General features: G+C 49.7%; 1 protein-coding gene across 6 annotated transcripts in view; it reads right to left on the bottom strand.

Annotated features, from left to right (window-relative positions):
• Positions 1 to 203: 203 nt before the first annotated feature.
• Positions 204 to 26,377, bottom strand: part of NT5M (5',3'-nucleotidase, mitochondrial) — a 38,572-nt gene continuing 12,398 nt past the window's right edge. Inside the window, exons 3-6 of one of the 6 annotated variants that reach the window (XM_050763463.1) lie at positions 22,344 to 22,404; positions 12,659 to 12,751; positions 2,917 to 3,031; positions 204 to 1,059 (exon numbers count right to left, since the gene is read on the bottom strand). In XM_050763463.1, the coding sequence (XP_050619420.1) occupies positions 917 to 1,059; positions 2,917 to 3,031; positions 12,659 to 12,751; positions 22,344 to 22,404 (412 nt within the window). In that variant the 3' untranslated portion in view covers positions 204 to 916. Of the gene's footprint in view, positions 1,060 to 2,898; positions 3,032 to 5,071; positions 5,242 to 12,658; positions 12,752 to 22,343; positions 22,405 to 26,377 lie in introns of all 6 variants that reach the window. The other 5 variants (XM_050763461.1, XM_050763466.1, XM_050763467.1 and 2 more) reach the window with 5 other exon arrangements.

Raw genomic sequence — 26,377 nt, forward strand, 5'->3', positions numbered from 1 at the left:
ACTAAGGCCCATCTCCTAAAGCCTCACCAACCAGAACGGGGAGGTGCCCCGAGGAGACCACTGCTAGGGCCCACCCTTCGAGGCGCAGGCTGAAGTCATGCCATCCTCTGCCTGTCTTCAGTGCAGTGGAACTGCCCCCTTACGAGACCTGAAGCTGGGTCCCAGGGGGCAGACGCTAGAGGGTCTTGAGGCAGGCCACAGCCTTGAGCTACACACGTGAACAGCATTTATTTTTCATGCACTCAACACACGTTCAAGCCTATGGACTCTCTGCTGGGCCCTGAGCAGGGCCCTGGGAACAGAGGTGTGAGAAACCTCTGAGCTGGTCGAGGCCAGGGCCGGTATCGTCCCCCAGCACAGAGCCTGGTGGCCGCTGTCACCTAGTGAGTGTTTGCTGAATACAGAGAAGGTCGTGTGGGGTGAGCAGGTTGGGCAGGGCAGCTGGAATAAGGGGTGCTGCGGCTGAGACCATGAAGGGGGCTCATCCCCACCTGGAAGCACCTCAGTCGCCGGGTTCCCGTCCTCCTTGCTGATGGCTGCAGACTCTGGGAACAGGGAACTCCCCTCTGCCTCAGAGAACTTGCCTAGGGAGTGGAGGGCCACCAGTCCCCTGAACAGTGGCCTCAACTCCTCCCTGTCCTGAGCCCCTGGGCTTCTGGTAGCTTGGAGCCTGCTGCCTGAGGTCAGGCTGAATGGCCTGGGACCACATGTCTATGTCCAAGCGCCCAGAGGGCCCAGCCCTGCCCTGTGATCAGGTTAAGGCCTGGCAGGGCTGGGGAAGGGAAGGGACATGCAGCAGGAGGTCATGGGGCCCAGGAGTCTCGGAGGGACCCCCAGAGCAGCGTACTGGCCCCACAGGCCCCGAGCTGGGAGCCCTGAGGTCAGAGCCCCAGAGGAGCCCGAAGCACAGTCCAGCTCAGCAGGGCCGCTTGCTGTCCAGAATGGCCTTCCAGTCGTCCGCCCATGAGTGTAGCCTGCGGCGAGGGGGCTGCAGCTGCAGGTGCTGGTTGTGGCAGGCGGTGAAGAGGACATGCTCCCAGCTAGGGGTTGGCTCGGCCCCTGTGGGTGGGAAAGCAGCACTCAGCTCAGCAGTGGAGACCTGGAACGCAGCCACCTAGGGTGGAAATGTGGGTAATCCAGGCAGGCATCTGGCCTCACCGAAACCAGTTTCCTCTGTAAAGTGGTGACTGCACGCACGCCTGCCTCGCAGCAGGTGTGAGGATGGCATGAGATGCAGCAAGGAGGCCCTTAGTACGCACAGCTAGCACTCAGTCAACAGGGACTGACTGTGCAGGCCGCCGTCACCACCAGCGCTGCCAAGGGACATGTGCCCCGCCATCCTGATGGCTTATACCACATGGTATTCCAACTTCCCTCTCCGTGCCCCGCCATCCTGATGGCTTATACCACACGGTGTTCCCCCGACTTCCCTCTCCGTGCCCCGCCATCCCGCTGGCCCAGTGTGGGAAGGTCAGGTGGCACTAGCTCTGTAGCTCACCAGCTGCTGACCACAGACCCCCTGCAGCCTTTCCAGGCCTCAATTCCCTCGTGTCCACACTGGTGCTGCTGGTGAGACGCCACCCCTTTGGGTTATACACCCGCCCCCAGCTCCCTGTGGCTGGAGATGGAGGCCAAGTCAGCCTTTGGGCCCTGAAGGTCACGGCCCCCACAGGCCACTGTCTGCCCTGACTCTGGCAGGAATCCACGAGGCTGGGGAGGGTGGGGTGGGGTGGGATGGGTACAGCCATGGAATCCACCCTCTGGACACAGTGACGGAGGTGGGCATGTTTCCCAAGCCAGTGCTAAAACCATCAGGGGAAAAATAGAATGTATATTCCCACTGGGGTGTCCAAAAGACTAGACCTGAAACTACCGATGGCTACGAGGAGGACGTCGGGAAAGCAGGCCAGGGCAGAGCCAGGAGGCAAAGCAACAACACTCACGGGCAGTTTCAACGCCTAGACTTGGCTGGCCAAGGCCCTCCTCAGCCCTCTTTTCAGTTAGGTAAATCATACACTTCCCGTCTCCTGTGTTGTGTTGTGTTGTGTTGTGTTTTGTTTTCTTGAGACAGGGTCTTACTCTGTCACCCAGACTGGAATGCAGTGGTGCAATCACAGCTCACTGCAGCCTCTACCTCCCCAGCTCAGGTGATTTTCCCACCTCAGCCTCCAGAGTCACAGGGACCATAGGCATGTGCCACCACCACTGGCTAATTTTTTGGGGGGTTTTTTTCGTAGAGACAGGTAGTCTCACCAAGTTGCCCAAGCTGGTCTCCAACTCCTGGGCTCAAACAGTCCTTTCACTTCAGCCCCTGGAGTAGCTGGGACTGCAGGCAGGCACTGCCATGCCCAGATAACTTTTGTATTTTTTTGCAGAAACAGGGTCTCGCTATGTTGGCCAGGCTGGTTTCACACTCCTGGGCTCAAGCTATCCACCCGCATCAGCCTCCCAAATTACAGGCGTGAGTCGCCACGCCCGTCTCCCTCTCCTTTCTACGGCAGTTCAAAGTTGACTGGCTTGCATGTTTTTTGGGAGGGGGGTCTTCTGTCCCAACCCACCTTCCCCGCAGGAGCTCTGTTGTGCCCTCTGGGTTTTGCTGCTAAAAACAAACATTTGGAGACCAGAGTTGAGTCCCCGTGTTACATGAGGAAAGCAAGGCTTTGATGCTGAAGGGACTTCCCCAAGGCCACCCCTCAAGTTAACCCTAGAGCTGGCACCCACTCCTCCCAGCTCCCAGGAGCACCAGGCCACAGCCCATACAGAGGGGCCTTGTCTTCCCGAAGGGGAGGGCTCAGTGCCTGGCAAACAGCTGAGGACTAAGTGGGGCAGGAAGCAGCTAAGTGCTCACTGCCCAGGAGAAGGCGGCCAAGGCTCGGGCCCTCCCCATATGCTCCTCACCTGCCGCAGGCCACTTGCCTGTGATGTCCGGCCGGTCGTCTATGAGAAGGTCAGCAGAGACCACGGTCTTGTCTCTGGTGAGCACAATCTGCTCCAGAAAGTCAGGGCCGAAGTGCTTCTCCACCCAGGCGTACTGGACGCGAGCAGGCGGGGGCGGGTGGTGAGAAGAAAGTGACATCAGACCTGGGAGCCGACCCAGAGCCGAGGGTAGGGGTCAGCCTAGACCTCAGCTAACAGGCAGGGAGGGACGGAAGCCTGACGCCAAAGCCCAGCGCCAGGCAGTCAGTGCTGGGAGGGAGTCCAGCCCAGGACGCCGGCACTCAGGGAGCACGCATGGCTGGGCCACACCCCAGTAGCTAGAAAGCAGCAGAGTCATGACAAACGCAGCCCTGTACCCCCTTCACACCCAGCGAACACTGCACAGCACAACCCAAACAGAGGGGGCAGAGGACGGCCGTGTCTGCCACCCCCGCCACCTGCTGGGCCACTGCCACCTCCTGCCCCACATGCATGCGGGCAGTGCGTTCTGTTAGGCACTGAACAAAGAAAACCAAGACGAAAAGCAGCTCCTACCCTCAGGGAGCTTACAGCTGAGGAGACAGCGGTCAAGGCCCTCTTAAACAATGAGTTACATAACACCTGGGACAGGCCTACAAAGAAGCCACAGGCTGCCCAAGGAAGACTTTCTTCAGGACACGCAAGCTGACCACAGGGGCACTCCTAGCACACAGCGCATTCCAGGCGCTGACGGAAATGGGGTGGGGTGTGTCTGGGCCAACGGATAGCAAGCTGGGGTGCTGGTACTCCCCAGGGGCGGGGAGCAGACCGGGGCCTGGCAAGCCACCGGCACCCTGTCGCCACTGGTGGGCTCTCGGCATCTTTTCCCTTTTCCTCGATTCCCTGGGGAAATTGACTTTTTCCTATAGGTTAGCAGGTCCTGGCTGCTCTCACCACCCCAGTGCAGCCAGGGGTGGGCGCGGCCTAAGCATGGCACCTGCTCTGGCCCATGGGCCCCAGGCACCCTGACTGAGCCCTGCCCAGCTCCAGGCTGTCTCTACAGCCACCCAGATTCCAACACCCTTGTTGATTTCTGACACTGGCAACCAACACCTTAACTCACAGACCCTGTTACAACTACAGACGTTAACCAGCAGCAGATTTTAAGCAGAGGACGGGCAGGACTGGATGCACTTTTTCCCAAAGCTCCCCTGGTTCCTGCATAAACAAACAGAAACACTGAGTGGCCCAGGCTGTGCAGGGAGCTCAGTGCATCAGCTGCCAACCTGGGGCAGAGGCGGGCAGGTCCTTGCCCTCTCAGGGACTCCGTTTTTCCCTGTATATGACAAGGGGATGGGACATGGGTGCCTTGGGGTGGCTTTCTTCCAGTTGGAGGTTGCTTCAGGAGCCCCACTTCACGAAGGCAGACACTGCATGACCTTCTGCAACTGGCCAGCACACAGGACATTAGACAAGGGCTGGATGTGCAGAGCAGACCAGCCCTACAGCTGTCCCAGCGCCGCCTTTCCCTGTGGCCACCTCGCTTACCGCGCCCACCCACAGCGACCTCCTCTCAGTGCTTGACCGTATTATGCTTTTTCCTGCTCAGAGCCTCACATGTGCCATTTCCTCTGACTGGAACATTCCTTCATGGACACGTGTGTGCACCCATGCACACACAAGAGAACACGTGCACACACACACATGCACACAGGGCCCTTCTCCTAGCCCAGTGAGCACCTATCCTTCTAAAGCTGTCACCTCCTCAGCCTTCCCACTCTAATTGTCCTTCCTAGCAGTGTCACAGTTGGAGCTATACATCTCTATAACTTACTTCACATCTGCCCCACAGGACTGTAAGTTGCTTGTGAAGGCTGGATGCGGGGCAAGAGCCTGGGGCTAATGTTTTTAGCAGAACTACTCCACAGGCACGCAGTGTCCGTCATCGTATCTAAGCCTCACAGCAACCTTCCAGGTAGCCAAACTTTCCTTACTCGTGGAGTAATTTAGCCAATATTGCATAAGGTAGAGTTCCAGGAACCGGAGAGACGACGGTCAACAGGAGACCTATGGAATGCACATAGCAGGAGGAGGCACACAGGCCACAGACAACCCCAGCCGGGGGGCAAGGGCTCTGCAGTCAGCACAGAGTTCCAGCCTCACACAGAGGCCTCACCATAACGGCGGCATCTGCTCTGGAGCCGACTGACAAGGCGGCTGGCTCTCCGTAGGTTGGCAGGAACATTTCAGGCAGAGGAACAACAAACACTGATGTTCCAAGGCAGGCTGGTGCTCAGGCGTTTGAGGAATGGGGAAACCCTGGAGTGAGGCTGGAACATGGAAAATCTGGGAGTGTAGGAAGAGAAGGGTCAGGTTTTGTTTTTTTAATTTCCACTGCACTGTGACCAACGCTTTTGTAAGATATGAAATCAAATCATGTGGCTGAACACTGCATCACTGTCAAATTGCCATGAACGTTTCCAATCACAAGCACCGAGTTTCTGTTTCATCTTGGACCGGCGCCAGTCTGCAGACAACATACAGAGCTGCTCTGCACAAAGAGTTTGTGTGGGAAAATGATGCACCATGACAGTGGTGACGAGATCCCGTACAGATGAAGAAACAGAGGCTCAGAGAGGGTCGGTGACTTCCCAGGGGTCACACAAGTGGCAAAACAAAGTGGGCTGTTTGTATTGAGTTGTGAGAGTAGTTTATGTATTCTAGAAAAGAGTCCTTTATCAGACAATGCATTTTGCAAATATTTTTTCATGATCTGTGATTTGTCTTTTCATTTTCTGAACAGTACCTTTTGAAGAGCAGAAGTTTTATACTTTTAACTTATACATGTATATATGTATTTATATGTATTTACCCCATTTGGGGCTTTTTTTTTTTTTTTCATTTTTTGAGACAGAGTCTTGCTCTGTCCCCCAGGCTGGAGTGCAATGGCGTGATCTTGGCTCACTGCAACCTCCACCTGCCAGGTTCAAGTGATTGTCCTGCCTCAGCCTCCCAAGTAGCTGGGATCACAAGCATCCGCCACCACGCCCAGCTAAATTTTTGTATTTTTAGTAGAGACAGGGTTTCACCATGTTGGCCATGCTGGTCTCAAACTCCTGACCTTATGATCTGTCCACCTCGGCCTCCCAAAGTGCTGGGATTACAGGTGTGAACCACTGTACCCGGCCAGGGTTAAATTTTATATATGGTAAGAGGTAAAAATAGAAGAGGGCATGGGGTTCCCCCTGAGCCTCCTGGAGCCCAGCCATGAGCACTTATGTGGCCACTACTCATAGATACCACCAGCTTCTCATGTGAGTATCTCTATCCCTCAGCAGGTTGCCCAGTCCCTGTGTGGTGACACAGGGATGAGAACAGCATCTACCTCGTGGGGATTTAGTGGAAAATTGTGCATCAAAGTCTCAGTACTGCACCTGTCACACAGAAAGTCTTCAGAAAAAGGATTCTAGCTTTTTGTCTTACCCTCAAAATTAGGCCCTAAGTCTCCCCTCTTGCCCCTGTGGTTCTGATACATGTGAGCTGGGGACCTTGGGCCAGCCAGTGACTTCCACTGTGAGATCAGTTTCCTCACAGTGTCGCTGGTATGATGAAATAAAACACTGTGAGGACACCTGGAGTAATGCCTGATACAGATGTTACTAAATAAATGTAATTATTATAACTAGACTTTCATAGCCCCAAATTGTCTACATAAAGCAAGTAGAACTATTAATTTGGCAAAGTAACAGGATAAGGTCAATATACAAAAATCACATGTATTTTTGGAATAAAACTAGAAATCAATAAGAGGAATTTTGGAAACTACACAAACACACAGACATTAAACAACATGCTCCTGAATGAAGTGGGTCAATGAAGAAATGAAGGAAACTGAAAAATTTATTGAAACACATGATAATGGAAGCACAACATACCAAAACCTATGGGATGCAGCAAAAGCAGTACTAAAAGGGAAGTTTATAGCTATAAGTGCCACATCAAAAAAGAAGAAAATGCTTTTGTGGGGGCCTGAATTCTAAAAAAATTAAAAAGAAGAAGAAAAACTTCAAGTAAACAACCTAATGATGCATCCTAAAGAAACAGAAAAGCAAGAGCAGGCCGGGCGTGGTGGCTCACGCCTGTGATCCCAGCACTTTGAGAGGCAGGCAGATCACAAGGTCAGGAGATCGAGACCAGCCTGGCCAACATGGTGAAACCCCATCTCTACTAAAAATACAAAAATTAGCTGGGCGTGGTGGTGGGCACCTGTAGTCCCAGCTACTTGAGAGGCTTAGGCAGGAGAATGGCTTGAACCCAGGAGGCAGAGGTTGCAGTGAGCTGAGATTGTGCTACTGCACTCCAGCCTGGGTGACAAAGCAAGGCTCTGTCTCAAAAAAAAAAAAAGAAAAAAAGAAAAGAAAAGAAATAACAAAAACCAGAGCAGAAATAAATGAATATGAAATATAAAAAAATACAAAAATTGGTTTTGTGAAAAGAAACAAAAAGTTGGTTTTTTGGAAAGCTAAACAAAATGACAAACCTTTAGCCAAACTAAGAAAAAAAGAGAGAAGACCCAAATAAATAAAATCAGAGATGACAAAGGAAACATTACAACTGATATTACAGAAATTTAAAGGATCATTGATGGCTACGATGAGCAACTACATGCCAATACATTAGAAAATCTAGAAGAAATGCACAAATTCCTAGACACATGCAATCTACCAGGATTGAACCATGAGCAAATCCAAAACAAACAGACCAATAACAAGTAACAAAAATTGAAGCCATAAGAAAAGTCTCCCAGCAAAGAAAAGGCTGAGACCCAATGGCTTCACTGCTGAATTCTACCACTTACAAAACTAATACCAATCCTACCTAAACTACTCAGAAATATAGAGAAGGAAGGAATACTTCCAAACTCATTCTATGAGGCCAGTATCACCGTGATACCAAAATCAGACACAAACACATCAAAAAAAAAAAAAAAAGAGAGAGAAAACTGTAGGCCAGTATCACTGATAAATATTGATGCAAAAATCCTCAATAAAATATTAGCAAATCGAAGTCAACAACACATTAAAAAAAGATCATCCAGCATGACCAAGGGGAATTTATCCCAGGGATGCAAGGATAGTTCAGCAAATGCAAATCAATTAATGTGATATATCATATCAACAGAACGAAGGACAAAAAACATATGATTATTTCAATTGGTGCTGAAAAAGTATTTGATAAAATTCAATATCCTTTCATGATAAAAACCCTCGGCTGGGCGCGGTGGCTCACGCCTGTAATCCCAGAACTTTGGGAGGCTAAGGCAGACGGATCACAAGGTCAGGAGACCGAGACCATCCTGCCTAACACCGTGAAATCCCACCTCTACTAAAAATACAAAAAATTAGCCAGGTGTGGAAGCACGCGCCTGTAGTCCCAGCTACCGGGGAGGCTGAGGCAGGAGAATGGCTTAAACCCAGAAGGCGGAGCTTGCAGTGAGCCGAGATGGTGCCGCTGCACTCCAGTCTGGGTGATAGAGGGTGACTCCCTCTCAAAAAAAAAACCCCTCAAAAACCTGGGTATGGAAGGAACATACCTCAACATAATAAAAGCCATATATGGCTAGTATCATACTGAATGGGGAAAGACAGAAAGCGTTTCCTCTAAGACCAGGAACATGACAAGAATGCCTGCTTTCACCACTATGATTCAACACAGTTCTGGAAGTCAGCCAGAGCAATCAGACAAGAGAAAGAAATAAAGGGCATCCAAATTCGAAAGGAAGAACTCAAATTATCCTTGTTTGCAGATGACATGATCTTATACTTGGAAAAATCTAAAGACTCCACAAAAAAACTACTAGAACGGATAAAGTCAGCAAAGTTGCAGGATACAAAATCTGAAAAAAACAACAATCTGAAAAAAAAAATTAAGAAAGGAATCCCATTTAAAATAGCTACAAAATAAAATAAAATACCTAAGAATTAACCCAAGTGAAAGAGCTCTACAATGTAAACTATGAAACATTATACAAGAAATTGAAGACACAAAAAGTGGAAATATATTCATTCCATGTCCATGGATTAGAAGAATAAATGCAGTTAAAATGTTCATACTACCCAAAGCAATTTACAGATTTAATGCAATCCCCATTAAAATACTATGACATTCTTCACAGAAATAGAAAAAACAACGCTAAAATTTGTGTAGAACCACAAAAATTCCAGAATAGCCAGAGCTATCCTAAGCGAAAGGAACAAAACTGGAAAAATCCCATTATCTGACTTTAAATTATACTGCAAAGCTACAGTATCCCAAATGGCATATTACTGGCATAAAAATACACATAGATCAGTGGATAAGAATACAGAACCAGGCCAGGTGCGGTGGCTCATGCCTGCAATCCCAGCGCTTTGGGAGGCTAAGGCAGGCGGATAGCCTGAGTCGGTCAGGAGTTCAAGACCAGCCTGGCTAACATGGTGAAATCCTGTCTACTAAAAATACAAAAATTAGCTGGGCATGGTGGCGTACACCTATAGTCCCAGCTACTCCAGAGGCTGAGGCAGGAGAATCGCTTGAACCCGGGAGGCAGAGGTTGCAGTGAGCTGAGATGGCGCCACTGCATTCTAGCCTGGGCGACAGAGTAAGACTGGGTATGGAAGGAACATACCTCAACATAAAAAAAAAAAAAAAAAAAAGAATACAGAACCCACAGATAAATCCATATATCTACCATGAACTCATTTTTGACAAAGGTGCCAAGAACATACATTGGGGAAAGGACAGTCTCTTCAATAAATGGCACTGGAAAACTGGATATCCATATGCAAAAGAATGAAACTAGACCCCTATCTCTTTCCATATACAAAAACTACTAAAAGAAAACATTGGGGAAACTCTCCAGGACCTTGGTCTGGATGAAGATTTCTTGAGTAGTACCCCAAAAGCACAGGCGACCAAAGCAAACACAGACAAATGGGATCACATCCAGTTAAAAAGCTTCTGCACAGCAAAGGATACAGTCAGCAAAGTGAAGAGACAACCCACAGAATGGGAGAAAGTATTTGCAAACTATCCATCTGACAAGGGATTAATAACCAGAATATATAAGGAGCTCAAACAATTCTATAGGAAAAAAAATCTAATAATCTGATTTTAAAATGGGCAGAAAATCTGAATAGACATTTCTCAAAAGAGGACACATGGTGGCTGGCTGTGATGGTTCACACCTATAATCCCAGCACTTTGGGACGCTGAGGAGGGTGGATCAAGAGGTCAGAAGTTCAAAACCAGCCTAACCAACATGATGAAACCCCATCTCTACTAAAAATACAAAAATTAGCCAGGTGTGGTGGTGCACGTCTGTAGTCCCAGGTACTCAGGTGGCTGAGGCAGGAGAATCACTTGAACTCGGGAGGCGGAGGTTGCAGTGAGTAGAGATCATACCACTGCATTCAAGCCTGGGCAACAGAGTGAGACTCCGTCTCAAAAAAAAAAAAAAAATGAGAGCCTGTCATTGGCAACAACATGGATGGCACTGGAGGTCATTATGTTAAGTGAAATAAGCCAGGCACAGAAAGAGCTATATATGTTCTCACTTACCTATGGGAGCTAAAAATTAAAACAATTGAACTCATGGAGAGAGTAGGAGGATGGTTAGTAGAGGCTGGGAAGGGGAGTGGAGGAGTATTTAGAGGGGAAGTGGAAAGGGTTAATGGGTACCAAAAAACAGAAAGAATGAATAAGACCTAGTATTCGCTAGCACAACAGGGTGACTATAGTCAAAAAAAATTTAATTGTTTATGGCCAGGCGTGGTGGCTCACGCCTGTAATCCCAGCACCTTGGGAGGCCAAGGCAGGTGGATCACCTGAGGTCAGGAGCTCAAGACCAGCCCGGCCAACACAGCGAAATCTCATCTCTAATAAAAGTACAAAAATAAGCCAGGCGTGGTGGCACGTGCCTGTAGTTCCAGCTACTTGGGAGGCTGAGGCAGAACTGCTTGAACCGAGGAGGCAGAAGTTGCAGTGAGCAGAGATCACGCCACTGCACTCCAGCCTGAGTAACAGAGCTAGACTCCATCTCAAAAAAAAAAAAAATTGTTCATTTTAAAACAACTAAGAATATAACTGGATTGTCTATAACACAAAGGACTGAATGTTTGAGGTGATGGATACACCATCTGCCCTGATGTGTTTGTTACATGTTGCATGCCTGTATCCAAACATCTAATGTACCTCATAAATATACATACCTACTATGTACCACAAAAATTACAAATTAAAATTTAAAAATCACTTGTATTCCAAAAATTAGCCGGGCGTGGTGGTGGTGGGCACCTGTAGTCCCAGCTACTTGGGAGGCTGAGGCAGGAGAATGGCGTGAACCCGGGAGGCAGAGCTTGCAGTGAGCCGAGATCGTGCCACTGCACTCCAGCCTGGGCGACAGAGTGAGACTCCATCTCAAAAAAAAAAAAAAAATCACTTGTATTCTATACATTTGGACATTGCAATTAAACAAAGTTTATAATAGCATTAAAAATGAAATAAGCTTAACTGTACACTTGATAAATTTTATCATGTGTATTTACCACTATAAAATATTAAAAATCATTTTTATAAAGATAGTCTCTACGCCAAAAAAAAACCACACCATGACATACAGACAAAGTTAACACAATATGTGCAAGACTGGTACACTGAAAGCCACAAAACATTGCTGATAGAAGGTAAAGGTGGCCTACATAAACGAGGATGTGTGTGTGCCTGTGGATCAGAAGAGCCAATATTGTTAAGCTTTCTAGCTACAATGCACTTGGAATCAAATTCTCACCAGCTTCTTTGTAAAAACTGACAAGCTTGTTCTAAACATTCTATAGAAATGCAAAGGCCCCAGAATAGCCAAAACAATTTTTAAAATGAAGAATAATTTTGGAAAACTCACGCTGCTTTCAAAAGTTACTATAAAACTACAGTGGCCAGGCACAGTGGCTCAGGTCTATAATCCCAGCACTTTGGGAGGCCGAAGTGGGCAGATCGTGAGGTCAGGAGATCAAGACCATCCTGGCCAACATGGTGAAACCCCATCTCAACTAAAAATACAAAAACTAGCTGGGTGTGGTGGCGCGTACCTGTAATTCCAGCTACTTGGGAGGCTGGGGCATGAGAATCACTTGAACCCAGGAGGAAGAGGTTGCACTGAGCCGAGATCACACTACTGCACTCCAGCCTGATGACAGAGGAGACTCCATCTCAAAAAAAAAAAAAAAAAAACTACAGTAACTGAGACAGTGTGGTATTTACATTAGGTGGGACACTCAGATCAGAGAAGCAGGATACATTCCAGAAATGGACCCCAGGCTACCACAACACTTCAGTGAGAAAAGGTGGCCTCTCCAACAGAGGCACAACTGGATCTATATGCAAAAAAAACCCCTCTATTTTCACCTCCTACCATATATGATAATTAACTCAAAAGGAGCCAGGTACGGTGGCTCACGCTTGTTGTAATCCCAATACCTTGGGAGGCCAAGGCAGGTGGATCACCTGAGGTCAGGAGTTCGACACCAGCCTGGCCAACATGGTGAAACCCAATCTCAACTAAAATTACGAAAAAATTAGCTGGGCATGGTGGTGGGTGCCTGTAATCCTAGCTACTTGGGAGGCTGAGGCAGGAGAATGGCTTGAACCCGGGAGGCGGAGCTTGCAGTGAGCCAAGATCACACTGTTGCACTTATCCTCTTCTAAAGACTCTGTTGAGAAAACTCACCTGTAATCTCAGCACTTTGGGAGGCTGAGGCAGGAGGATTGCTTGAGTCCAGGGGCTCAAGACCAGCTTGGGCAACATAGCAAGACCCCATCTCTAAAAAAAAAAAAAATTGTTTTAAAAATTAGCTGGGCATGGTGGCACACACCTATAGTCCCAACTAGTGAGGAGGCTAAGGTGGGAGGATCACTTCAGCCCAGGGGGTCACAGCTGCAGTGAGGCGTGATCATGCCATTGTGAAGTGACAGAGCAAAACTCTGTCTCTCAAAAAAGAAAAACAAAAAGAAAAAGAAAATTAAAATACAAATCACAGACTGGGATAAAATATTTGTAAAACACATTATCTGATAAAGAACTTGTTTCTAGCATATCTAAAGAACTCTCACAACTCACAAACAACTCAATGAGAAAGTAGGCAAAAGGCTTGAACATTTCGTTACAGAAAATATATGAAGGGCTACTTGCTTAAAAAGATGTTCAATATCATTAATCAAGGAAATGCAAAGTAAAACAACAAGACACTGCTACATGCCTATGAGAATGGCCAAAATCCCGAGCCCCGACAATACCAAATGTTGACAAGGATACGGAGCAAGAGGGACTCTCATTCGCTGTGGATTTTTTTTAAGACCCTTTATTTTTTAGAGCAATTTTAGGTTTACAGCAAAATTGAGCAGAGGTACAGAGTTCCCATACACCCTCTGCTCCCACACAACGCACAGCCTCCCCAATCATCAACACCACAGAACGCAGGATACCGGGAGTGAACCGTGACGTAAACTATGGGCTCTGAGTGACCATGGTGCATTGAGGTAGGTTCATCAGCTATAATCATATGCACACTGACACTGGTGGGGGTGTTGTGCCTTCAGCTCAGATTTGCCTGACAAGGGTAGGCTTGGACAAGGAACTGTCTGTTAAGTTTATCAGCAGCTATTTGGAAGAAGGGCTGTTTATCACCTGATCACCATTTTGGTTCCTGAAAGCTCTGGGGAGAAAATAGTTCAGCCCAGATTAATGTAAAGGTATCCAAGCATAAAGCGGTGCTGTGGTTCTAAACCAGAATCAGGAAAAATGCCTGCCATGGAACCTAAAACTACATGTAGCTAAAGAATTACTGGCAGGACTCCCAGGGGAGGCCCTCTCTCCAAGACCTAGGAGTGCAGGCAGGAAGTCTATGAACCACCTGGAGAGCAGAGTTCAGTGATTACCAAGAAGACACAGGAGTAAAGGCGGATGCTGGCAGAGGACAGTGCTGGAAAAGATCAGAGGGGCAGATGGCTGGCAGCTCTCGACCCCACCTCCCTGCCTTTCCTGTGCCATGTGGCTCACAGGCCCACGACCAAATGCACACATCAGAAATAGAGATCTATGAGCTAGACACGGTCCCTGGCAGGCAAAATGTTGGAAGGGACAGAGTCCTGCTCCACTCAGCTGAGCAGATCCAAGATAGGCCTTAAATCAAGGAGGGTGGGGTATGCAGGTATGGGAGGTGGGTGAATGACACTCTTAGAAAAATAATACCATAGGCCGGGCACGGTGGCTCACACCTGTAATCTCAGCACTTTGGGAGGCCGAGGTGGGCGGATCACGAGGTCAGGAGATAGAGACCATCCTGGCTAACATGCTGAAACCCCATCTCCACTAAAAATACAAAAAAATTAGCCCAGCGTGGTGGCAGGCGCCTGTAGTCCAAGCTACTCGGGAGGCTGAGGAAAGAGAATGGCATGAACCCAGGAGGGAGAGCTTGCAGTGAGCCGAGATTGCGCAACTGCACTCCAGCCTGGGCGACAGAGAGAGACTCCATCTCAAAAAAAAAAAAAGAAGAAGAAAAAGAAAAAGAATACCATAAAACTGGAGGTTTTCAGAATGAATGGCTTGATCTAGGACACTTGAAAGGTATTATGACCAAGCACGATGGCTCAGGAGTTAGAGGCTGCAGTGAGCTATGATCATTCTACTACAATCCAGTCTAGGCAATAGAGCGAGACCCTGTCTTTAAAAAAAAAAAAATTACATAAATAAATAAAGGGATCATGCACTTTTGTCTACAATCCCTATTACAATGATAAAATGGCCAGATCTAACTAGGAGTGAGTTAGTTTGGGAATTATTAGCCATCTGAACAGCCAATTTTATTTTTTTTTGGAAATGTAATTCACATACCATAAAATTCACCAATTTAAAGTGTACAATTCAATTGTCTTTCGTGTGTTGACAATGTTACACAATCATTACCGCTATCTAAATTCCAGAATGTTTCCATCACCCCTAAAAGAAACCCCATGCCAATTAGCATTTTTGGTAATTTTTGAATAGACTATTTTAAAAATAAACACTGGTATGGGACAGAAACACGCCAAGAAACACCATGAGCCCCACTGGGGTTCAGGAGCTCCAGGGAAAGCTCCTGAATGCTGGCAGTGTGGCCTCCATGCCACCCCCAAAAGAACCTAGGGTTTCTTTACGTGCCAAGAGAAAGTGCCGAGCCTTTTAGCATAAGTCCTACAGGGAGTAACTGGAAAATGTACTGGGAGCAACTGGAAATTCAATGTAAAATATGCAAAGGCCAGGCGCAGTGGCTCACGCCTATAATCCTAGCACTTTGGGAGGCTGAGGCAGGCGGATTGCCTGAGCTCAGGAGTTCGAGACTAACCTGGGCAACATGATGAAACCCCATCTCTACTAAAATACAAACAATTAGCCGGGTGTGGTAGCACGCACCTGCAGGCCAAGCTACTTGGGAGGCTGAGGTAGGAGAATTGCTAGAACCCGGGAGACAGAGGTTGCAGTGAGCCGAGACTGCACCACTGCACTCCAGCCTGGATGACAAAGCGAGACCCTGTCTCCAAAAAAAAAAAAAAAAACAAACAAAAAAAAAATATAATTCATTATCTTAAGTTTAAAAAAATATATATATATATGGTCTATGTTGGCCAGGCATGGTGGCTCATAACTGTAATCCCTTTGAAGGGCTGAGGCGGATGGATCACCTGTGGTCAGGAGTTCGAGACCAGCCTGGCCAATGTGGCCAATGTGGTGAAACCTCGTCTCTACGAAAAACACAAAAATTAGCCAGGCATGGTGGCAGGTGCCTGTAATCCCAGCTAGTCAGGAGGTTGAAGCAGGGGAATCACTTGAACCCAGGAGGCCGAAGTTGCAGAGAGCTGAGATCATGCCATTGCATTCCAGCCTGGGCAAAAAGAGCAAAATTCTATCTTTAAAAAAAAAAAAAGTCTACATTTTTACATTTTTATTTCAGGTTAGAGGAAGAGGCTCAATTAAGGAGTGGGTTTTTGTTTTGTTTCTGTTTTTGTTTTTTGAGAAAGGGACTTACTCCCAGGCTCAAGCAATCCTCCCACCTCAGCTTCCTAAAATGCTGCAACTACAGGCACACATCAGCATGCCCGGCTAATTTTTTTTTTAGTAGAGATGGGGGTCTCACCATGTTGCCCAGGCTGGTCTCGAACTCCTGGGTTCAAGTGATCCTCCTGCCTCAGCCTCCCAAAGTGGTGGGATTACAAGTGTGAGCCACTGTACCCGGCCTGAAGGGGGAATTTTTGACATTTATTCTAAAAATCAGTGCTGAATCGGGCAGACATATCATCTGGAAACCAGACTTCGAATCAGAAGAGCACAAACCCCTTCGCACCCAAGCCCCTCCCTTAATTTGGCTTGTGATTACTCCCCTTGTTGAACTGGAAAATCTCAGAGTAAAATGTCATGCCTGTGCATGAAGAACCTGACATGGATTTTCAAATCTCTCTGCGGGGTGAAAAGGTACAGGTCATGCTGCTTAAGTTCCGAGTCAGGGAGTCCGAGAAGAGACAGCAAGGCTGAGGAGCAGAGCCCGGGCTCTGAAGTCCGACTCCCCACTTTCTGGCCACTGACCCTGTACTTCACCTCTCTGTGCCTCAGTCTGCCCATCTGTAGAACAGGGATGATAAAAACACATATTTTGTAGGGCTACTATGAAGGCTAAATGGATCACTACAGGGAAAGCCCTTGGAGATGTATACTACCAACCTGGCTACTGTTAACTATTACTGAGTGATTTGGGTTCAGAATGTTGGGAAACCTTCTTTCCAGCCAGAAAGAAGGTTCTGGCAACCTGAATGTAACCCAACTCAACTCCCTCTGTGTGGTGATAAAGCGAGACACCTCATAGCAGTCAGGTTTCCATCCTCTGACTGGGTCTTGAAAGAAAATCAACCAAGGAGAAAAGTTTCCACTTCTGGCAACAAAGGCTGATCCTACTTGTGGACAGGAGCTGGGGAAGGAACTGTGAGTGCTCTGGGGCCTGAGCCTAGACCAGGGCTACCGTGGAGGAGACCTCTGTCCTGTGCAGACATATCCTGAGACCCACCTCCAGCCCTTCCTTGCCTCCCCCAGGCATGGAGCAGAGGAACCATTAATACCTGCCCACCCTCAGCCAGGGAAGAAGTACCAGTCTGTAGGGGTGGGAGAGGCACAAACGGTGGGCGAGGGGGTGCTCGGGGCAACCTTCACCTTACTCACTTCTCACCCACACTTCTCCCTTTGTCTTAGTTCTAGGTTTAAAGGTGGTGGTGTGGCTAAACCATGAGGACAGCTGGGAGATTTGGATAAACTAATCCATTTCACCCGGCCCAACTCCACTCCCAACCAGCCCCTGTAGCTACCAGCCAACTAAATTCACCTCGAATTCCTCAGATCTGCTGCGCACTTTACTGTCTTCGTGTGTTTGTTCAACGGCCCGCTTCCTCTATTGACTGACCCTATGTGGCCCAGCCTAGACCCCGGCAGGAGGAAAGGGCCCTGCCCACGGTGGGTACAGTGGAAATGAATACAAGTTTCTATGTGATACATACCCGAACCCTACCTTTCCTCACATGACCCAGGAATTGTATTTCTTGGAATTCACCCTAAGAACATGACCATACAGAGGCTTACTCACAAGACGTCTTCAGCTGTTAACAATATCATGTTTCTGGCCGGGCACGGTGGCTCACATCTGTAATCCCCGCACTTTGGGAGACCGAGGCGGGCAGACTACTTTGAGACTAGGAGTTTGAGACCAGCCTGGCCGATATGGCGAAACCCCATCTCTATTAAAAATACAAAAAATTGGCCAGGCGTGGTGGCTCACGCCTGTAATCCCAACATTTGGGAGACCGAGGCGGGCAGATCACAAGGTCAGGAGTTTGAGACCAGACTGACCAACATGGCGAAACCCCGTCTCTACTAAAAATACAAAAGTTAGCTGGTCATGGTGGCACGCACCTGTAATCCCAGCTACTCAGGAGGCTGGGGCAGGATAATCACTTGAACCCGGGAGGTGGAGGTTGAAGTGAGCTGAGATCACGTCACTGCACTCCAGCCTGGGCAACAGGGCGGGACTCTGTCTCAACAAAACAAAACAAAACAAAATACAAAAAATTAGCCAGGCATGGTGACACACACTTGTCATCCCAGCTGCCTGGGAGGCTGAGGCACAAGAATCACTTAAACCCAGGGGGCAGAGGTTGCAGTGAGCCAACTTCAGCACTGCACTTCAGCCTGGGCCACAGAGCTGGACCCTGTCTCAAAAAAAAAAAAAAAATCATGTTTCTGAAGAATGTTTGATGACAGAAAAAGGCTAAAAATATATTAATAAGCAGAAAAGGATAACTATATTGGATGAAAGATTTGTTAAAATCTGTGTATTATATTTAATACACATCAAAGAAAAACGAGGGCTGGGTGCGGTAGCTCACCTGTGATCCTAGCACTCTGGGAGGCCAAGGTGGGTGGATCACGAGGTCAGGAGCTTGAGACCAGCCTGGCCAACATGATTAAACCCTGTTTCTACTAAAAATACAAAAAAAAGTAGCCAGGTGTGGTGGCGCGTACCTGTAATCCCAACTACTCAGGAGGCTGAGGCAGGAGAATTGCTTGAACTTGGGAGGCAGATGTTGTAGTGAGTTGAGATCACGCCACTGCACTCCAGCCTGGGTGACAGAGCGAGACCCTGTCTCCCCAACTCGCCCCAAAAAAACTAGAAAGAAACAGATCAAAGTGCTAAGAGCATCTCTCTCCAGGTGGTGGGATTGTAGATGTGGATTCTTGTTGCCTTTGCTCTTTCGTTTAGTTTGATCAGGACATCCACCATCAGTGTGCCCCTTCTTCTGGCAACAGCACCTCAACTCCTCTGGGAAGCCACGCCTCTGCCACCAGCTGCAGCCTTTTAGGACAGTCCATCAGGGCGCCCAGGTATGGGTGTGGGACCCAAGCTCAGCTGATGGGCCTCCCTCTCCTGGGGACTAGGAATCTTGGGCAATGAAACCCAAGGATGGAGAAAGGGTGCTCCAGCATCTTGGGCTGTTTGCTGGAGAGACGGTCTGCGGGCTCTGCCCCCACGGCCTCAGGCCTGCTTCCTCAGGCTGCCCTTTGATTCCCTGAGCAAAGCAACATCCTTCTAATCAGTCCCGCCTTTGTTCAAGTGAGCCAGAGACTGTTGATGTTGCTGTGAGTGGGGTCCTGACATCCCCTTCCTCTTAAATGTGAGCTGTTTCCAAATCCTCTCCAGTGAATGCACGCTACCTCCAGGGGAAGACACTGGCAGTGGGCACAGGCTCTAGAAAGGCAGACCCAGAGCAGGCCTCACTGGCTGGCCAAGCGTCAGGCCTGGTAAATGAGCTGCCTCATCCCTCTAAGCCTCAGTTTCTTCATCTGTCAAATCAGAAGAGTTTTCTTGTTTCACAGGCAGCTGTTGTAAACCTCAAAAGTGATAATAAAAGGACAGTGCCTAGCATATCAAAGGTGTCAAATGAATGGCAAGCACTGTTACTTGCAGGTGTTTAATAACTCTGCTGGACAAATGAATCTACTCATTTAACAACAAACACCGAGTCCTCCCAGCGTGCCACCCTATGCTGGGTGCTGGACTTGACAGTGGGCAGGAGGGTGAGAGCCCAGCCTGCACAGGTCCCAGCCCAGTCAGGAGATGGACCAAGAATAAGCCACAGATGAAAACACAAACCCATTTCAAGTGGTGGGAAGTGTTATCCAAAAAACAAGATGGAGAAAGAATATATTTCAAATATGACGGTCACAAAATGTGGGGAGACTTCTGGGCTGAAGCCTCGTGGACAAGAAGGCACCAGGCCTGGGGGTGGGAGAACATTCCAAGCCAAAAGCTGCTTGAGAAGCACACAGAGAGGGGGGCACAGTGGGTGGAGAGGCAGGCAGGCCCTGCAGGTCATGCTCAGGAGGGTGTACGTGGTTTTTATAGGGAAACCATTCAGAGGTCTCAAGTCAGGAGGTGCCATGATCTGCTGTGTGAGAAGCCTTGTCAGCCTGCGTGGGACCAAAAGGAGCAGGCAATTTAGGAGGCCCCGTCAACTGTCCTGGGAGGAAATACCAAGGTGCTGGCAATGAGAAGAGAGATAAGCAGACAGGTGCCAGGCACGTTTTCGAAATCGGTCCCACAGGACATGGGACTCACCAACAGGCTGGAAGTGAGGGCTTAGAGGAAGACGTCATCAGGACAGCCCCTGATTTCTGACCTGAGGCCGCCAGACAGCACTGCCATCCACTGGGAGGGAAGGAAGGACATGCACAAGGAAACCAGCACCCCAGGGACAGATACGTCGGGTCTGAGTGTCTGGAGCTCAGAGGGTAGTCCCAGGCCGAGGCGACACAGGTGGGACAGCCGGCACAAAGACGGTATCTAAATCTCCAGGAACGGATGAATGAGGCCATGTTGTTCATCTCACTCCCACAACTGCTGGTCAACCACCATGGCCACCCAGTGAAACTCCAGCTAAAATAGTGACTCCAACCCCACAGTCCTCAAACTTGAGGGTGTATGAGAATCACCTGGCAGGCTCGTTAGGCCCACGTTGCTACTCCCAGAGTGTCTGATTCGGAAGGTCTGGGGTGGAGCTGCAAAATGTCCACTCTTAAGGAGTCTCCAAGGGATGCTGACTGTGGTCTGAGGACTCACTTTGGGATCACTGCTCGACCAGAAACGGTGGGCCTGGCCCTCACTCTGACTCCACATTGACTGGCTGCAGGTAAGACACTCCTGTCTCCTGAGTGTAACTGAACTCGTGCTCCTCGCGTGTTAAAAGGGGGTCAGCAAAAGCCAGCCATGGTGGTGCGTGGTGTGCGCCTGTGTTCCCAGCTACTCAGGAGGCTGAGGTGGGAGGATTACTTGAGCCCAGGAGTTCAAGGCTGCAGTGAGCTGGGATGGCACCTGTGAGTGGCCACTGCACTCCAGCCTGGGTGACAGAACAAAACCCACTCTCTAAAAACACGAGGGATGTCAGGGTAACTAGGGAATAAGGTGTCATGAGGACATGATGAAACAGTGGGCACCAAGCACCCATATAATGCCAGATCTACTGTTCAGCAAGTGTAATTCCCACTGAGCACACAGAGGGCACGCTATGTTGGCCGAATGTGTGAATTTCTTTTTTTTTTAATTAAATTTTTTTGTGGGGGGAACAGTCTTGCTCTGTCACCCAGGCTGGAGTGCAGTGGCACAATCTCGGTTCACTGCAACCTCCACCTCCCAGGTTCAAGCAATTCTCATGCCTCAGCCTCCTGGGCAGCTGGGACTACAGGCATGCACCACCACACCCAGCTAATTTTCGTATTTTTAATAGAGACAGGGTTTCACCATGATGGCCAGGCTGGTCTTGAACTCCCAGCCTCAGGTGATCTGCCTGCGTCGGTCTCCCAGAGTGCTGGGATTACAGGCGTGAGCCACCGCACCTGACCATGAATTTCATTTAAATATGGAATCCAGGCCAGGCACGGTGGCTCACGCCTGTAATACCAGCACTTTGGGAGGCCGAGGCAGGCAGATCACCTGAGCTTGAGTTCGAGACTAGCCTGGCCAACACGGCAAAATCCTGTCTCTACTAAAAATACAAAAAAAATTACCCGGATGTGGTGGCAGGCACTTGTAATCTCAGCTACTCAGGAGGCTGAGACAGGAGAATCACTTGAACCCAGGAGGCGGAAGTTGCAGTGAGCCGAGATCGCACCATTGCACTCCAGCCTGGGCGATGACAAGAGCGAAACTCTGTCTCAAAAAAAAAACGGGAAAGGGTCATGTGAAGAACAAGAAAGAACTCATGCCTGAAGGTTTGATGCCCCCAAAGCAGGAGGGGCTCTGGGCTGAAGATCTTGCCTTCCTCGGCTTGGGAAGAGCTGTTCTGATGTCCCCAAGGAGGGCCGGCCCTGACCCCTCCGGCACGAGTGCCCTCCTCCAGGGCCACAGACCTTTCCTCTAGGTTTGGCAACTGCAAGTTCCCAATTTCCAGAAAGGTCTCAATGTCACGCAATTCTAATTCTTTTCAATAAAGACAATAAAGTGAGTACATAGAAAAATGAACTTTACCCACCTCACCTTTTTAAGACTTTTCATGTTAATGCATCCACGTGCCTCCCCAGGCATGATTCTCATCCTTTAAAGGCCTGCTCTGGGCCAGGCTAACCTGACACAGTGACAGACACCCTTCCCGGAGAACCTGTGTCATAATGAGGCTCCATCTAGAGCCTCGGGCTGGGGCTGGAGAGGGCCTTGGGGAGCAGGAACCGCTGTCACAGAGGTGGGGGAGTGCTGTGAGGGTCCATCCCCTTTCCACAGGCAGGCTGAGCCTGTACCCCTCACTATGATGCATGGGGTAGGGCCCAGCGGAGCAGACACACGCCTTACCTTCTCATAGGGACAGTACTTGAACATCTTGATGGGGCTTGTGCAGATGAAGACGTCAGTGCTGTCAACAAGAGAAAGGGGGTTGAGCCTGCAGCACCACGACTTCACCACCCCGAGGCCTTCACCACCTGCCCTGCCTTCACAGGGTTGGGCCCTCTGAGTCTGAACCCCTCACCTGCTGTGGGAGACCCACTCCCCTGTACTACCTCCACACCAGAGGCGTCGGCCTCACGTGTCTGCCCTATCCCATGGCCCTGGGCAGCCAATGACCCTACCCTGCCCATGGGCAGCCAGCTCTGGACTGGACATCTGACTGAAGGGCCTCCTGCAATGCAGAGTGGTAAGTCGAGAAATCTATGAGGAAGAAGGATTCTGGTGTGCAAGTCCCCTGGCCTGGGGAACACAGAGAAGGAGCCTACTCCACGCCGGGCTGAGCCCCGCAGTGATCGAGTCCCTGAAAGACACGATTGGCTTGGCTCCGTGTGCTGAGCACCACGTCCCGGCGTCGCAGTGCTGTGCTGGATCCATGGGGGAGCTGACCCAAACGGCCTCCCAGGTGCATGCACCCTCATACCCACAGGGCCCCAGCCCTCACTAATGAGGCCACCTGGTCCCAAACACCCTCATGAGGCTGGCATTTGCCACTGGAGCCTGTGCCTCCTGTGCGTCTTGCTGAGCCTCTGGAAGACGGCACTTTGCTGACGCTTTCTCTCTGGCAAACGCGTCCCCCAAGAGGCAGAGGTGAGACTGCCGCATCCCTGGGCACAGGGTATGCCCTCTCGTTTCCTGATACTTGGCACTACTTCCACCAACCGCGCCATCCCCTCTCCTAAAGACTCAGCCTCTCCCCAGCATCCTCACTCCTGCCCCAACCAAAACTGGCCTCACACAAAGGACGCACCTCCCCAACTCGCCTCTGAGTGACAGCTGCCTCTTCCTCACCCCCCACAGACTTTAGAGATGGCAGGTGAGGATGGCGTCTGCCTTCTCCACTGCTCCTTCCAGCTCCCTGACGCCAATGCCCACACCCTACAGCACACCCCTGCAGCCCTTCCTGGCCACTGTCACCTACCGTTGCCAGTTACCGTCCCTCATGCACCTCACTCGCCGGCTGGCCATCCTCTCCACTCCTGCTCTATCACCACCCTCAGTGACCTGACACACATGTTCACATATATGTGTGTGCATAGGTGCAGATCCGACACCTTGTCGCTCAGTTCCTAACCCTCTCCACCTCCAAACACCTTCCCCTCCACCTCCAAACACCCAACCTCCAATACCTCTCCTACTGTCATCCCCGGAGCTTGAAATCACTTCCCCCTGAATCCTCGTCTCAGGCTTTGACTCCCTGGCCACCACCCACGATGCTTCAGCAAATGCGTTCTCTCATCCTGCACTCAACTCTTCAGCCTCGTGGAGACACCCTCCTCGTCCCAGCTTGGCGGCCTGCCTTCATCCAGCTGAGGCCCAACCTTCGCTGCCATCCTCTGCTTGTGCTTCTCGTCCTCCACCCAGGCCTGTCTCGCCAGGCCCTGAAGGAGCCCAGCTATCCCACTGCTCCCACCTGCACCCAAGCAACTGAATGTTGCCAGAAAAGAAAATTCACATCATCAGTTGGACCCGTTTCACCTTCACTTCCTGACCCCAAGCCAGGGCCTGCAGCTACCTGGCAGCTCTCTCCAATGCCCTCTCTGGTGCTCTGGGCACAGCCAGGAACCACCCACCCCATTTCCTCAACCTTCTTGTGGGCGAGACTCCGAGCGCACCTCATCATGGATCGGGAGACTCACCTGCCACCGGGCTCACTTCCTCCTCCCTTCCTGCTGCACAGGAGGAAGCCATACTGCTCCCCTCTCCTGGGTTCCACCTGTGCCCTGGATCCTCCCCCTCTGCCCTTCACAGACACTATGCCCTGCAATACGCGCTTGCTATCCTCCTCCACAATCCTCATTCAAACGTATGCTGGCACCTCCCAAATACCTGCTTGCTATCCTCCTCCACGATCCTCATTCAGACGCATGCTGACACCTCCCGCCTTAGATATATACACACACAACCTTGACTCCCACCCTCCAGCTGCCCCCTTTGCAGCAGAATGTCCCCAACAAGCCGCCTCCACCTGCCAACCCCACTCCCTCACCTCCTGCTCCTGCTTCAACCCACTGTAGACTGGGCCCGCCCCTTCACTCCACAGAAATTGCTCCTTGTCACCAAGGACCCTTGTATCCCTCTGTCCAATGCCCACCTCGCCATCTTCACCCACAGGCACTCAGCCCAGCCGGCCACACCAGCTCTCCTGGGCTCCCCTATTCTGGGTCCTGGCCTGTGCTCCTGGCCTCCTTCTCCTTGCTTCCCAGCCCAGACTCCCCGTCTACTCCTCTTCTGACCGCTCCAGGTTGGGTCTAGGCCCCCAGGGGCTCTCGGCCTGCGCTCCTGCTTTAAACACCATGTGCATGCTGATGCATCCCAACCTCTCTCAGCACCAGGTTTCCACCCACCTGGACGCTTCACACACCTCGCACAGGACTTCCAATGTGGGACACAAAATCCCCTACTCCTAGAGCGTGTCCCTCCCCGAGTCTTCCCTCAGTTCCTAGACTATTTTAGATAAGCAGAGACTATATAGACGGAGCTCTGCTCAAGCAAAACACCTAAAACTCACCTATTTTTCCTAGCTTTATTCCACCCCCAATATCAGATCCATCCCCAGGTCTTATGGGTCCCACCAAAGCACATGTCATCTACCAGGCTCTCTCCACAGACCTCACCCCAGTCAAACTGAGCCATCTCCCACTGAGCAGCTGCAACCACCTCCACTGACTCCTCAACTTCCAGTTCTCGCCCCTCCGAGCCATTTCCACCCAGCATCCAGACTGACTCTTTTTAAACAGCTTTACAGAGGTATAAATAATCAACATGCAATAGACTGCACATATTAAAAGGGTACAATTCAATGAATTTGAACATAAAGACACACATGGGAGGCTGGGCATGGTGGCTCACACCTGTAATCCCAGCACTTTTGGCGGCCAAGGCAGACAGATCACCTGAGGTCAGGAGTTCAAGACCAGCCTGGCCAACACGGTGAAACCCTGTCTCTACTAAAAATAGAAAAATAGCTGGACGTGGTGATGAGCACCTGTACACCCAGCTACTAAGGAGGCTGAGGCAGGAGAATCACTTGAACCCAGAAGGTGGAGGTTGCAGTGAGCCAAGATCACACCACTGCACTCCAGCCCGCCGAGAGAGCGAGACTCCATCTCAAAATAAAGAAATATGAAATAAGTAAAAGACACACATGGGAAACCCAGATCACCACAATCAAGAAATAAACACACTTGCCACCCCCAAAGGTTCCCGTTATCTCTCCCAGCTGCCCCTCGTGTCCCTCCCTGCCCCTGGGGCCCCAGGCAACCACCCATCTACTTTCCATCGGTATAGATTGGATAGTATTTTCTAGAATGTTACATAAAAGAAAGTATAGTCTATACTCTGTTTTGCCTGGCTTCTTTCATCCAGCAAAACTATTCTGATATTCATCATATTGTTAAATAAATGGATCAAGAGTGTGTCCTAATTGTTAAATAAATGTATCAATAGTTTGCCCTAAATTTTTAAATGTTTGAGTAAACACTTCTTAAAAGTTTTATTGAGATAGAATACATATATCCTAATATTCACCTATTTTAAGTGTATAATTAAATAAACGTTAGTATATTTACAGGGTTTTACAGCCATCACCACAATCAAATTTAAGGACGTTTCCATCACCCCAAAAAGAAGCCCCATTCCCATTAAGCACTCACTCCCATGGCCCCTCCCCACAGCCCGGGGAACCAGAGGCTGCCTAGCTGTAAGGATTTGCCTCTTGTTCAGAATTTTTTTTTTTTTTTTCTCTAGAACAAGTTCTCACTCTTGCCCAGGCTGGAGTGTAATAGCTCGATCTCAGCTCACTGCAACCTCCACCTCGTGGGTTCAAGAGATTCTCCTACCTCAGCCTCCCAAGCAGCTGGGATTACAGGCACCCACCACCA

Source organism: Macaca thibetana, chromosome 16 (assembly GCF_024542745.1).
Source record: "Macaca thibetana thibetana isolate TM-01 chromosome 16, ASM2454274v1, whole genome shotgun sequence".
Classification (NCBI taxonomy): domain Eukaryota; kingdom Metazoa; phylum Chordata; class Mammalia; order Primates; family Cercopithecidae; genus Macaca; species Macaca thibetana.